Source organism: Monodon monoceros, unplaced genomic scaffold (assembly GCF_005190385.1).
Source record: "Monodon monoceros isolate NGI ecotype Baffin Bay Population unplaced genomic scaffold, NGI_Narwhal_1 Super_Scaffold_5, whole genome shotgun sequence".
Taxonomy (NCBI): Eukaryota; Metazoa; Chordata; class Mammalia; order Artiodactyla; family Monodontidae; genus Monodon; species Monodon monoceros.
The window spans coordinates 33,505,039-33,520,216 of NW_021703782.1; the positions used below are offsets into that span (position 1 = coordinate 33,505,039).

At 41.0% G+C, this 15,178-nt stretch overlaps 1 protein-coding gene across 1 annotated transcript in view; it reads right to left on the bottom strand.

The window, feature by feature from the left end:
- Positions 1 to 12,486, bottom strand: part of UBE2R2 (ubiquitin conjugating enzyme E2 R2) — a 92,844-nt gene extending 80,358 nt beyond the window's left edge. Inside the window, exon 1 of the mRNA XM_029203996.1 lies at positions 11,872 to 12,486. Coding sequence (XP_029059829.1) covers positions 11,872 to 12,048 — 177 coding nt within the window. The 5' untranslated portion in view covers positions 12,049 to 12,486. The remainder of the gene's footprint in view (positions 1 to 11,871) is intronic.
- Positions 12,487 to 15,178: the final 2,692 nt, after the last annotated feature.

Below are 15,178 nucleotides of genomic sequence, written 5' to 3' on the forward strand. Positions count from 1 at the left end.
CTTGAAAACAATATGCTAAATGAAAGGCCACATATTATATGATTACATTTATATGAAATACAAATCTATATGTTTACAGAATAGGCAAACCTATAGTCCCAGGAAGCAGACAGGTTGCCTAGGGCATGGGGAGAAATGGGGAGTGACTGCTAAAGGGTATGGGGTTTCTTTTTGGAGTGATGAAAATATTCTAAAATTGTGGTGATGGTTGTACAACTCTGTGAATATACTAAAAGTCACTGAATTGTACATTTAAATGGGTGAATTGTATGTAAATTATATCTCAATAAAGCTGCTATTTTTTAAAAGGAAGAAGGGAAATCTATCTATTACAGTCTTAAGAGGCACATCACCAAATGCAATCGTGGACCTTACTGTGGATTTTGACTCAAACTAACTTAAAATTATATCTATGAGACAATTGGGAAAATCTGAACACTGACTGGATATTAGATAATATTAAGGAATTGTTTATTTAATAAGTGTAAGGATAATACAATTATGTTTTTAAAAAGATTCTTTATCTTTTAAGGACTCCAATATTTAGGGAAGAAAGGATATGATATCTGGGGTTTATTTTAAAACAATCTAATTAGGGAGAGTGGGGATTAACAGGAGAGAATCCAAGAGGTCATTCACAGTGAACTGGGTCTTAAGATACAAGCTGGAGTTCACGGACTAGAGGATGCGAGAAACATTGAAAAATGAAAAAGGCATTCCAGACAGGTAACAGCTTAGGCAGTGGCACTGTCAAAGACCACATGGGGCAAGAACAGAAAATACAGTTGGAAAAGTAAGCAACAACCAGATCATGAAGGGCCTTATATGTCACACAAAGGAATTTTTATTTAATTTTGTGGAAGAGGGACTGATAAGTTGTTTGTTTTTGTTTTTGTTTGTTTTGGTTTTTTTTTTGGTGGGGACAGGTCAGATTAGAGCTTTAGATAGGTTACTCTGGTGGCATTATAGACTGAAGGGGCACAAAACACTGCTGTCAAAGTCCAAGTGAGTGACAACTGAATGGGAATTTACATGGTGAGAGTAGCAATAAAGATTAGGGGCTAAATACCAGAGACATGAGATACTAAAAATAACTGGATATGTGGAAAGAGGAAGCAGAAATCATCTGAACTGATTTTCAGCTTCTAGGCTTGTGTGACTAGGTAGACAATGTCCAATATCCAGGAGAATTAATATAGAAGAGGCTTATGGGAAAGGTAGAGTTCAGTTTAGTGTTTAGTGTAAGTAGGACACACTGGTGTAAATGTGTACTAGGCAGGCAAAAACTCAAGAGAGGTCTAATTAGAGATGCAGACATGTAAGTCTTCAGGACATATCTGGTAGCTGGAACAATAACCCAGGAGAGCTTGTTTGTTACAGTTCACAAGCCACAGAAATTTAACCTATTTTAAAAGTTCCCTCCTTACTCTACCTTGTTAAGAATTATTTCATTCAAGGTGTATATGTAAACAGAATGATCAAGATGTAGTTAATCTTATATTTAGGAGACTTTATATATATTGGAGAGGGGAGAAAAAATATATATATATATATTTGGCTAAAAGTCACCAAAATTATTCTTTAACAAACTGCATGCATACAGAGTATTATCAAAGCACAAGTACAGTGATAAAAATATACTTTTCTAATTATTCTGATTCCTTTAATGTATCAAGAACCATTAAAATATTCATAACATTTATTTCAAAATCCTCCACTTTATAAGAAATTCTGCACTTCTGAAATGCACTTCTAGTCTGCTTTTAAAAGTTCTAATGTCTTCTGATATTCTAAAAAGTAAGGCTAAAACAAAACTGGGTTTATTTGTTTTGTTTTATTCATTAGATTTTCCAAAATGAGGTTAAGCAATCTTGATCTTCATGGGACTACAGAAGTCAAGATTGCTATATCTAGCAGGTTTTGCTAATGTCTCTCATTATCACTGCTCCAAAATTCTTAACCTCTCCTAAATGTTTTATAATACTTAAATTATAAGAGGAGCCCTTTACAGAGATTCTAATTTGCTATATTACTATATAACCAAGAACTCAATTTTTAGCTAAACCTTCAGTCACCAAGAACATTAGATTTAATTGAGGCAACCTGGCAACTACAGAAAAATGTCACTGATGGAAAAACCCAAATAAAATCCAATTTCTTCCAGAAAGGGAAAGCACAACTAGAAGAACTAAGCAATCCAAATACTGAGCCACTAGTCTTACCACTATGTTCTAGACGAGGGACTGAATCACCTAAGATCTAAGGAAGAAATTCAGGTATCAGTAATTTCTTGAAACTGCATGGAGAATTCGGGGGCACAACTATCGTTCTCAAAGGATGTGACCTCCCTCAAAAGATAACTTATTCTACAATTTACCAATTAAAAAAAATAGTAACTTCAGAAAAAAATGGTTATATAAGAAAAGGGGCAACTCATCAATTCAAAACTCAGTAAGTGCTCTCCCCTTAAAACCCTTTCAATATTAGATTCCTTAGATCTTAATCTAAATTCTACAGAATTTCCATATCTTCAGTAAGACTTCTCTTTTTTTGTCTAGTAATTTTTCCCTCATTCTTGTTTAGAGTAAATGTTGAAATATGATTAACAAAGTCCAAAGAACTCAGAGTAGAAACCCTGAGGACACAGTTACTATAATTTTTTTATTTTTAAGTTTTATTGAAGTACAGTAGATTCACAATGTTGTGTTAATTTCTGCTGTACAGCAAAGGGACGCAGTTATACACATATATATTCTTTTTCATATTCTTTTCCATTATGGTTTATCACAGGATATTGGCTATAGTTCCCTATGTTATCCAGTAGGACCTTGTTGTTGTTGTGTTTTTTCCTTTTTTTACCTTTAGGGCTGAAGTTTTCCCACGGGGGTTAGCCCTTAATGGCTTAAATATATTACTCCTACCCCTATTTAGCCAATGGGAGAAACAGCAGTTATGTGACAAGACCAAGATGAGCCTTCTTAAGTAATAAGGTTTTTTTGTTTGTTTGTTTGTTTTAAACCCAACTACCAGAACTCAAATGAGCTTTGCCCCCTTCAGAGCAAACACCTCAGAAGGCTGGCTATACACCCACTCCAACAATGCCAGACTGCCACTACTCAAAACAATTCAAGACTTCTTTTTTTGAGAACTGCCTTCAGAACCTATTGCACACTTCTTAATGTTCTTATTAGTGGCAAATCTTTACTTCTTCAGTGTGGACTTTTTTTTAAAACATCCAAAGGTGATTCAGATTCAACTTGGTAAATGAGGGAAATAATCTGAGTAATAGTATATTTTAGTCAAAAATGAAATGTGAACATGAAGTATTAGACTAATTTTACCTGTGCCTCTACCAACAATTTCAAAAGTAAAGTTTCAAATCATATGAAGAATATTCCTTTGAATAATGACACTTTTTTATTTTGCCTTATATATATCAGGTATGGTTTCAAGTAAACTTAAAAATCTGTTTTCTAAGCTTTAAATCACTCTGTTTCTATAAAGAATTACTACATATTGTCCAAGGTTTTGTGACTTTGCCAATTCTTAATATTATCTTATAAATGGGGCCATGGTTATTTTCAATGAGGTAGTAAACATTCAATGTTTACAATCTGAATTTCTATGTATACTACTAAATGAGCCACATAATCCAAATTATTTCAAGGGATTTATCCCTCAAATTAAGCATCAGCTGCCCATGCAGCAAATACAGAAAAGCAGATAACTGTGAAATTTGAAAATCCAAATACACAACAGACTGAAACTATGGCAATGATCTTATGATGCTGTAATTAACGCATGAATATATGGCTTCCTCTGATGATTAAATTTTTTAACATCTTATTTTAGAATAGTTATAGATTCACAACATATATTTGCAAAGATAGTAATGAGAGATCTGTACCTTTCACTAAACTTCCCCCAATGGTTGCATCTTACATAATTATAGTCCCATATTAGAACTAGGAATTTGACACTGGTACAATATGTGAGTGTAGTTCTGTGTCATTCTATGGTCTGTGTAGATCTGTGTAACTACCAACACAATTAAGTTATAGAACTACTCCATCCACAAAGATCTCCCCTATGCTCCTCCTTCATAATCACATCCACCTCCTTCACCCCACCCCAACATCTCTAACCCCCTAGCAACCACTGACTTGTTTTTGTTTATACTTCTGACATTTCAAGAATGTTATATAGGGCTTCCCTGGTGGTACAGTGGTTGGGAATCCGCCTGCCGGCATAGGGGACACAGATTCGAGCCCTGGTCCAGGAGGATCCCACATGCCGCGGAGCAACCGAGCCTGTGCACCACAGCTGCTGAGCCTGCGCCCTAGAGCCCACAAGCCACAACTACTGAAGCCCATGTGCCACAACTACTGAAGCCCGCACGCCTGGGGCCCATGCTCGGCAATGGGAGAGGCCACCGCAATGAGAGGCCCGCGCACCACAGTGAGGAGTAGCCCCTGCTCGCCGCAACTGGAGAAGGCCTGCACACAGCAGCAAGGACCCAACGCAGCCAAAAATAAATAAATAAAATAAATTTATTAAAAAAGAAAAAAAAGAATGTTATATAAATGGGACCATACAATATGTAACCTTTTGAGATTGACTTTTTTTCACTCAGTATAATGCTCATCCAAATTATTACATGTATCAATAGTTCCAAAAGTAAATAAAGATGCTGTCAACAGAGATAAGGAACACCAGGGCTTCCCTGGTGGCACAGTGGTTGAGAATCTGCCTGCCAATGCAGGGGACACGGGTTTGAGCCTTGGTCTCGGAAGATCCCACATGCCGCGGAGCAACTAGGCCCGTAAGCCACAACTACTGAGCCTGCACGTCTGGAGCTTGTGCTCCGCAACAAGAGAGGCCGCCATAGTGAGAGGCCCGCGCACCGCGATGAAGAGTGGCCCCTGCTCGCTGCAACTAGAGAAAAGCCCTCGCACAGAAACGAAGACCCAACACAGCCAAAATAAATAAATAAATAAACAGCGTTCCCTTTAAAAAAAAAAAGGAATACCAGTTAACAGACTCAACTGAAAGAACAACAAAGTAAGTTTTAATCTTACACTGATCAAGTTTCCTATGGTGCTTAAATATACTTGGAAAAGTATTAAGACTATTATTTTAAAAGCATAAATGTCCATTGACAGATGAATGGATAAAGATGTGGCACATATATACAACAGAATATTACTCAGCCATAAAAAGAAACGAAATTGAGTTATCTGTAGTGAGGTGGATGGACCTAGAGTCTGTCATACAGAGTGAAGTAAGTCAGAAAGAGAAAAACAAATACCGTATGCTAACGCATATATATGGAATCTAAAAAGAAAAAAAAATGGTACTGATGAACCTAGTTTCAGGGCAGAAATAAAGAGGTAGACACGGAGAATGGACTTGAGGACATGGGGTGGGAGGGCGAAGCTGGGGCAAAGGGAGAGTAGCATCGACATATATATACTACAGAATGTAAAATAGTTGGCTGGTGGGAAGCAGCAGCATAGCACAGGGAGATCGGCTTGGTGCTTTGCGATGACCTAGAGGGGTGGGATAGGGAGGATGGGAGGGAGGCTCAAGAGGGAGGGGATATGGTAACACGTGTACGTATATGGCTGATTCGCTTTGTTGTGCAACAGGAACTAACACGGTATTGTGAAACAATTATATACTCCAATAAAGATCTATTTAAAAAAAAGCATAAACCAATATTGTGTTAAGAAATTTAACTCCCGCTATGATCTCCCACCATCACTTCAGAGGTGTTTTATCATCATTTCTAACCTCAAGATTAGTTTTTTTAGACATATTTCTCAACTCTAGCACCATCCCACTCTCCCCTTAAAGTAATGAGAAAGTTGCTATTAAAGGAATCAATTTGCCAATAAAAAAAAATCCTTCTGCAATATGATTTGTTACTCTCTAATCCAAGTAGTCCAAGAACAACAACAAATCCAATTTTTCCAGTGAATTTAACAGTTATAAGCTGAAGTCATAACAATCTCTCCCCATAAATTGAAGGGAATTACCTTGTGACCTTTAAACTTATAAAATTTAAAATAAAAATAGTTCCTTTTCAAATGCTCCATAAAGTTTCTTTTCCTTTTTTTTTTTTTGAACCACACCGTGCAGCATATGGGATCTTAGTCACCCGACTAGGGATCGAACCTGTGCCCCCTGCAGTGGAAGCACAGAGTCTTAACCACTGGACCATCAGGGAAGTCTCATCCATAAATTTTATTTTCTTAAAGCTCCACTTTTATACCTTCAAACAACATCCTGAGAGATAAAAGATCTCACCAAGAGAATAACACAGGCTTTAGAGTCAAGCAGTCTGGTAGTCCAGCTTGGTATTACAACTTTCTAGCTGAGGACCCTGAGCAAGTTAAACAAACTCTATGATTGTTTCTATATATATATATATATATATAAAATAGCAGCCACACCTCACAGGAGGATTATATGAGATATTCTATTTAAAGTATGTGGCACACAGTAAGCACTCAATAAATGTTAGCTACTAATATCTATATTACTGTAATAAGGATAGTAGCGTGTATCTGCAATTAGATATGACCTTCAGAGTTTTAGCATGTTCTAAGTGCTCATTCTACTTACCTTACCAATAGGTTTACAACAGAAATTTAATTTATTGGATTGTAACAAAAACATTTTTATATTTGTTATTAAAACAAATGAAGTAAAGGTGCTTAAAGTGGATATTCATTTTCTATCTTAAATACATATTCCCAAATCTGAATATTCCAATTCTCATATGGAAGAATATTTATGTAAAATCAAACCTTGGCAATCCAAACTAAAATTATCTCTTCAATTTAGTATCTATCTATCATTCCATTCACTTCAGAATCAATTAGTTTAAAGAAACATAAGCATACAACTCTGAATAACAATTTCTCGCTGAATAAAGCTAAAATGAATTAATTCTGTGTTGACAAAACACTTTCAAAGAGGCTCAGCTCAGTCTTATTTGGGTATCTATGTAGCTGTACACGAAACAGTCCAAAAGAATTTCAGGAACATAAAAGAATTAAAACTTTTAAATAGGACCTTTCAGCAAGATGGAGTTCTATAGTCGTAAACCCTGAATTTGTAACTCTTCCTGTTATTTTCCCATAACTAGATTAGCAGAAGTAGGCCAATTTCTTAGGTGATCTCCTTTATTTCACCTGTCTCCAACAGATTCTTCTGGAACCTTAGACTAGGACCACTAATACTAAGTTGCAAAGATGGAACAGAACATTTCATCATGACAAATGGTGGTTATGTTGACCAATGCGCTAACTGGCCTTAAAACTCTGATTTTAATTACCATTACAATTCTGTCAGTAACACCTACACCTCACATTTCTGTATTTCAAAGTCTGCACAAAGATTTTTATGAAGATCATTCATAAAAGCTCTGTTATCAATGTCCGAATTCTTTTCCTTACTATCTAAAAGGTAGTAACACTTCCTACAGTGCTTGCCTTTGATGTGTGTTCGATAAATATTGTTTACGAACACAAACCTCTGAAAAAGGGGAATCAATAAGCAGCAAAAAGTACTGAGGACACAAATCCTTGGTTCAAAAAGAAATAATCCTTATTTTATCAAATTTAAGACACTGATGCTGGCATTTAAAAAAATTTTATCAGAAGATTTCAATGGAAGGGTCTCTTACACCTAGGTCACTAGTGTCAGCTGGCTGATGGCAATTCTAAGACTTCATGGACTCATTCCAAATTTGAGAAGTGAAACTAGAAAAATATGCATCTTGGAATCAACTTAATACAGTAAAAGCATACTCTATGAAATACTGAGGCGTTATATTTGCCAGAGGTTGGGGCTGGGGATAGGGGACTAAAATTGCATTTAGTGCCCCAAACCATTGGACATTAACCACGTTTCCATTTACAATGTTGCTTTAGTTCACCCAGCACTCAAGACAAGTTCAGCTTCCAGAAAAGGTAACAGCTAAAAGCCCTAAGAGGTGTTCTTAAAGCAACTGAGGAAAAACTTAAAACTAAGAAAATTTTAACTGACTGATTCATCACAAAATTGTTTTCTAAAAAAATAGCAATACTTTTATAATGTCAAAGGTGTTTGTTTAATTTTGTTTTTAAAGTTGCCAATCCAATACCTTAAAACAGAGATTCTTTTTTGTTGTTGTTTTTTAAAATTATTTATTTATTTATTTGGCTGTGTCGGGTCTTAGTTCCCAGACCCTTGTCCCCTGCATTGGAAGGCGGAATCTTAACCACTGGACCACCAGGGAAGTCCCAAAAGAGGGATTCTTAACAGGTCAGTTAACCATCTGAAAATGCATACAAACTACTTTCTGTGTCCTCATTGTCTTTTGAAGAAAATTTATCAAGTTCTCAAAAGGATCCCTACACCAAAAAGACTAACAGTTGCTTAGAAAAACTGTTTCAACTGTATGTTAAGAATTTTAAAGTCATAAAATAGAATGTGCTATATATAATCTGAAGACCATTGCCAGGCACAGAGGTTTGGTAGTTTGGTGTGTTTTTTGTTTTTTTTTTTTTTTTTGGGGGGGTGGCATGCAAAGAATACATTCATTTACTCTAGAACAAATGAAAATAATGCATGTCCTTTACTTTAAAAAACAACTATTGAAGAGTTTCTTTAATATAAAACAAAGCGGTAAGTCTGATGAAGAAGATCCTATTAAGGAAAACTTTGAGTATATCACAAATACTTCCTAAATTTTATTAGTTGGGAGTTATCCAAAAAAGAAACACGCCTATATTTCATTTCCTTACATTACTGAATAAAACCAAAACTACAAAAACTGCAATACTTTAAACATTCTGCATCACTTAAACTTTAACGTTATTCATATCATGAAAGAGTCACTCTCACTTTCTGGTATCTAGACTCACTGCTATTGTGCATTTAGATAAATAATGCAGGAGTTCCAAGGAGGTTCTATACTAAAGCAGCCACACTAAGTTATGATCATTATCAGGACTTACTTGAAAAGACAGTTCTTTTTAAAGGAACGGAGGTGAACGTGTTAAAAGTCATCACTAACTGCTCACTTGATCGACAAGTTATTCTTCCAGTAACATAATAAAATTCCAACTTGCTCCACATTAGCAAAATTAAGTTCAGACGTGTTCTGGGTGTTCTAAGTCATCTCCTACTTTATGTTCTATAATGGTTGACCCCAGAGGAAAAATTCGAAGCAGCAAAGAAATTCACTGGGTGAATAATGAGATCAAGAAATTAGACAAAAAGATAGTGAAGCCAAAGAAGAGTTTATAACATGCAGAAAATCAGACACAAGAAACTACCTTTGCCCATCATATATCTAGATTCCCCCCGCCCACCCAAGTTAAGAATCATACAGATTCAAGATATTTAAAAAAGAAAAATAGGATGAAAAAACAAATTTGTGAAATACAGGTTTCACAAATCTCTACTACAACAGATGCCACAGTTAAAACAGACTGGAACCAACTATTTCATGATGAAAAACATCAGTTAGAAGCCTATTAATATGTAAAAGGTAAAGGAGTTACGTTATGAAAAATTTAAAGAATGACTGGCAGCCCACTGCCTTCGGAAACTATAATGCAAAATAGAAAAAAGAGTTTAACTTGAAAATATTGATAAATTATATTAAATGTTCAAGGACCCCCATTTGATAAGGGAGAACAGTAGTACAGAAAGGTCTGTGCCAACTTTTAACTGCAGCTGTAGTGAAACACACTAAAAGCCTTGTTTCACAAAAGCAGTGAAATAAAAAACAATGGTTTTAAACTTATCACCAGTGTCAACTGCTCATGACCATAAATTTGCCTTTTTCCAATGAAGAACTTTGGTATAAAAAGCCAAAGTCCTTTGCCAAAAGCAGAAGAAACAAAACTGACCAAAATTCTTACACAAGACTAAAACATTAAACCTGTTTAAGAATTTTCATATATTTTTTTTACATGTCACAATTAAAGGTAAAAAAAAGATTAAGATATCTAACACATACAACAAAATTGGAGATCAAACCATTCTTTTTAAATAAGACTGAAATTAAAAAGCAGTTAGTTTAAATCAGTGTATACTACAGGGAATCCTCCTTCCAAACTACCTATTCCAAACTGAGAGGGTTCACCACACTCCCTTCGCAATTACTTAAGCAAAAATATTACAATTTTTAACCCATTATTTCCTTCCATGTACAGTTTGTTGTTGTTTTGTTGTTTTAACAAACTGCATAGGAGTAAGATCATTCTAGCTAGTATCCATTTATCTTGACTACTGATTGTCCCAAACAATGATACTTTTTGGAAATTAAACTTCATTCCACTAAAGTTAGCCAGTAGATTTTGCAAGTATCTGCATCTGAGTACAGCGTATGGTGACCACAAAACATGAAGCATACAGTTGGTATACACGATATTCTAAACACTGAATACATGTTTTTAACTAGGTATTTAGTGACTATCAGAGACATGAATATTAAACATTCCCCTATCAATTCCTGACATTTTCTACAAAATAGACCCAATTTCAAGCCTGAAACTGAGGCTTCTACCTTCAGAGGAGTAGAAACTAAAGTAATTGGGTACTCCTTAAAAATACACGTAACTACATGACTAAGATACTCATTTAAAACTTTTGCCAAGATAGTCCCTCCCTTCGAAACAAACCAAGACTGACTCACAGCCCTATTTTACTTAATTTTGGAAACAAAAAATTAAATTAAATGAATTCCTAAGCACTCTTTTCCTCTCTCTGTTCCCCCACCATTTAAAGCATTCGACCTTCAACCTGTGATTTGCCCTTTAAAAAATGGTAAAATAAAAACAAAAACAAAAACCCCTCAGTATCTCCAAGTTATCTGTCTTGGAATAAAGAAACTACTGGATTCAGGAATGATAATAACCACTGTTCTAACATCCTGGAAAACAACAGAAACAATGTCTATGGTCGTTAAGGAGCGGTCCTACTCTGTGAAACCATCCCACCTCAGATGATATTTTTCATCCGTAAGACCACCCCCCCCCATTTGCTAGAGTTAACCATCTGAGCGAAAGGTTTCAATTTTGTGTCCCTAAAGTGGGAAACACTCTCTCTCTACATAACATGTACCGCCCTCTGTGGATATTTCTACATGGGAGGCGGTGGGTGAGGGGAGCGGGGGCAGTAAAGTTGCTGGCAGGGTGAGGACAAAGGGCATTTTGAAACACCACTGAAGTAAATACAAAACGAGAACAGAAAGGGGGCCAAATTACAGTTCCCTCAAGTGGCTAATGGCAAGAAAATGCAGGCACCCTTGTTTAGCACCCCTAGGGTTCCTATTCTCCATTAACGCCCGCTGGAATGCGAAGCTGGAACCACCAGTATGCAAGAAGCCCATCAAACCCCCCAAATGTCAGGCCACTAGGCAGCCTCCGGAATGACAGGCCGGTACCCCTCCCCCACCCCACCCCAAAAAAGGTCCAATCCCATAAGTGCAGGTCACTCTGCCCTCTGGGGTAGTTCCAGCCGGCGCAGAGATGGGAAGACGAGAGGGGAAAGCCAGACCACCTCTCTTTCCGTACACCCTCGGCTGGGGAAACAAAACAAAGACCGCCCTCCTCCTCCGGTAGCCACTACCCTAGCCAAAGAGGCTTTCCTATTTCCCGGTGCAGTCTGGCCTCCCGCCCCCGCCCCCATGACAAAGAAAAGGCACTTGGTGAGCGAGCGAGGCCTTCCTGCCTCCACCGATGGGGGGAGGGAGCTGCCGAGGTGAGGAGCCCCCTCCGCTCACCCGCGCTCCCACTCTCGGCCGGGAAAACTACCGAAAGCGGCAGCCTCCACCTGGGGAAGCCTGGTCTGAGATGGGGTCGGGGGTACCTTGAAGTAGCCGCCTTCGTAGAGGGTGTTAGGGGGTCCGAAGATGGCAACCTCCCAGTTGTAGAGGTCGGATTCATCCACCAGGGTGATCCGGAAGCCCTCCACCGGCTCCTCCTGAAGGGATTTCAGCTCGAGCATCAGGGCCTTCTGCGAACTGGTCATCTGCTGCTGGGCCATCGCGGCGACGGCGGCGCCGGGCCGGGGCCCCAGTCCTCACGCACCGGCCGGGCCGGACCAGGCCCCTCCCCTCCGGTCCGCTCGCCCTCGGGCGGCCCGCACCAGGCCCCTGTCTTCACACGCCCGGCGGCCCGGACCAGGCCCCAGACGGCCCGTGGGCCGGCCCGGTTCCTCCTCACACACGACGCGGGCCGGGCCGGGCCCTTCTCCTCACACTCGGGCCGGGTGGGGGAAAGGTGGAGAGAGTTAGAGAAATTCGCTCCGGGTCCCGGGCCTCCCCCCCCCGGAGGGGGCCTCAACTTGGCGGGGGGGGGGAGAGGAGGTGGAAGCGGAGGAAGGCGGCGGAGGGCCGGCGATGGTGAGCGGACGGGGCCGAGCCGGCCCGGGAGCGCCGCGCTCGCTCGCCCTCTCGTTTCCTCCGGGGCCGCCGGGGCCGAAGGGCGCGCGGGGCCGAAGGGCGGGGCGGGGGGAGCGCGGCACGCGGGGGTCTCGCGGCGGCGGCGGCGGCTGCGCGGGGGGAGGGGCGACGGCGGAGGAGGAGGAGAAGAGCAAGAGCGCCTCGCGCCGCGGGAGCGACGGAGCCGAGAAGAAGGAGGGAGGGAGAGTGGGAGGAGGGGCGCACGTCGGGAGGGAGGGCGGCTCTCGGCGGCGGGCGGCCCGACGCGACGCGCGTGCGCGCGCCCCGCCCTCCCCCCCGCCCTCCTCTCCCTCCCCCGCCCTCCTCTCCCTCCCCCGCCCTCCTCTCCCTCCTCCTCCTCCTCCTCCTCCTCCTCCTCCTCCTCCTCCCACTCCTCCCACTTCCCTGCCTCCTCTCCACCGCCCCACGCAGTAGCGGCGCTTTGTGACGCCTGGCGAGTGTCCCCCGCCCTTAAAGGGCCAAGCGGCAGTGGGGGTCGAGGGTGGCCGCAGGGGATGCCCTTGGCCCCAAAATGACGGCTGTGCGGCTTGACGCCGCGGTTCCAAACGCGCGCCCCGGAAGGGACCTCTGTCCTAGAGCTGTCATCGCCCTCCTCCCCACTACTTGTATCCACTGGCCTCCCGCAGTCATCCTACGAGCCCCAGATCCTCTGCAGGCCTAACCCCCCGCCCCCCGCGCCATGACACACAGTCCGTCGTCCCCGCACTCAGTAGGTGCTTGACAAGGATGTGCTGGCAATATGGGTTTTGTCGGTGGAAACAAGCTTCCTGACATCTCTTCTGCAGGTCCAGTCCTCATGCCATTGTGTCCTTGGAGAGCAGTGTGTCACCAACTTAGGGGGCTGGGGGGCAGTTTCCCATCCGAGAAATGGGGAAGGCAGATAGGTCAGTTTCTACTTCCCTTCTTAACTACAAAGAGGAAGCTGTGGGAAATAAGGAGAGAAATAATAATACAGACTGAACCTGGGTTCTTGGCCCTTTTCTGTGTGATTTGGGGCAAATGCTCTAGCTATCCCCCAGTTTACCCATTTGTCAAATGGCGTATTTAGTTGAACTTTGACCCCCTACAGATCTTTTCCGGCTTGAAAGTCCAACTTAGAACTGGGGGACTTTTAAGATAATCCTGGCAGAAGTGAGATGTAGAGGTCTTCAATCCCCATGATTTAGAATACCCCTTTCTCTTTGGAAGGCATGTCCTATGATAACTCCATGAACGTTTCCTAGAAAAGCCAGGATACTGTGAGAGTTCCGTACACTTAGCATTTGGGGATCAGAAAGATCCTTGGTACCAACCCCTGCTCCACCATTTACATTATAAGACCTCTTCCTTTTTCATCAGCTTCTGTAAAAGAGGGTTAATTATGCCTAATAAATAAACAATTGAAATATTTAAATGAGATCATCCATGTACAGAGTTTATCACTGGCATATGGTAAATGATCCATAAATAGGAAATTTTATTTTTAAAAAAATTTAAGGCAGGGCTTCCCTGGTGGCGCAGTGGTTGAGAGTCCGCCTGCCGATGCAGGGGACACGGGTTCGTGTCCCGGTCCGGGAAGATCCCACATGCCGCGGAGTGGCTGGGCCCGTGAGCCATGGTCGCTGAGCCTGCGCGTCCGGAGCCTGTACTCCGCAACGGGAGAGGCCACAACAGTGAGAGGCCCGCGTACCGCAAGAAAAAAAAAAAAAAATTTATGGCAAAGTTATTTTCTGGATACCACCCCCTCCATTTTTTAAATAGACTTTTTTTTTAAACAGTTTTAGATTTACAGAAAAATGAAGAAGATAGTACAGATAGTTCCCATATACCTGGTACCCAATTTCCCCTATTATTAACATCTTACATTAGTGTAGTACATTTATTACAATTAATGAACCAATATTGATATATCATTTTTTAAATAAATTTTTTTATTTATTTATTTTTGGCTGCATTGGGTCTTCGTTGCTGCACGAGGGCTTCTCCCTAGTTGCGGCGAGCGGGGGCTACTCTTCATTGCAGTGCACGGGCTTCTCATTGCAGTGGCTTCTCTTGTTGCAGAGCATGGGCTCTAGGTGCACGGGTTTCAGTAGTTGTGGCACACGGGCTCAGTAGTTGTGGCTTGCGGGCTCTAGAGCTCAGGCTCAGTAGTTGTGGCACACGGGCTTAGCTGGTCCGTGGCATGTGGGATCTTCCCAGACCAGGGCTCGAACCCGTGTCCCCTGCATTGGCAGGTGGATTCTTAACCACTGTGCCACCAGGGAAGCCCTGATATATTATTATTGACTAAAGTCTTTACTCACATTTCCTTAGTTCTTACCTAAAGTCGCTTTTCTATTCCAGGATCCTATCCTAGATGCCATATTTAGTTTTCATGTTTTATTAGACTCCTCTTGACTGTGACAGTTTCTCAGACTTTCCTCGTTTTTGATGACCTTAAAAGTTTTGAAGAGTACTAGTCAAGGATACTGTAGAATGTCCCTCAGTTAGAATTTGTGATGTTTTTCTCATGATTAAACTGGAGTTCTGGGGTTTTGAAGGGGAGATCACAGGAGTAAAATGATATTTTCATCACATCATATCAAGAGCACATAATATCAACACGACGTAGTGTTGATATTGACCTCAGTCACCTGGCTGACAGAATATGTCAGCCACTTTTCTCCACTGTAAAGTTACTCCTTTTACCTCCTTTCTATACTGTACTCTTTAGAAGGAAGTCACTCTGCACAA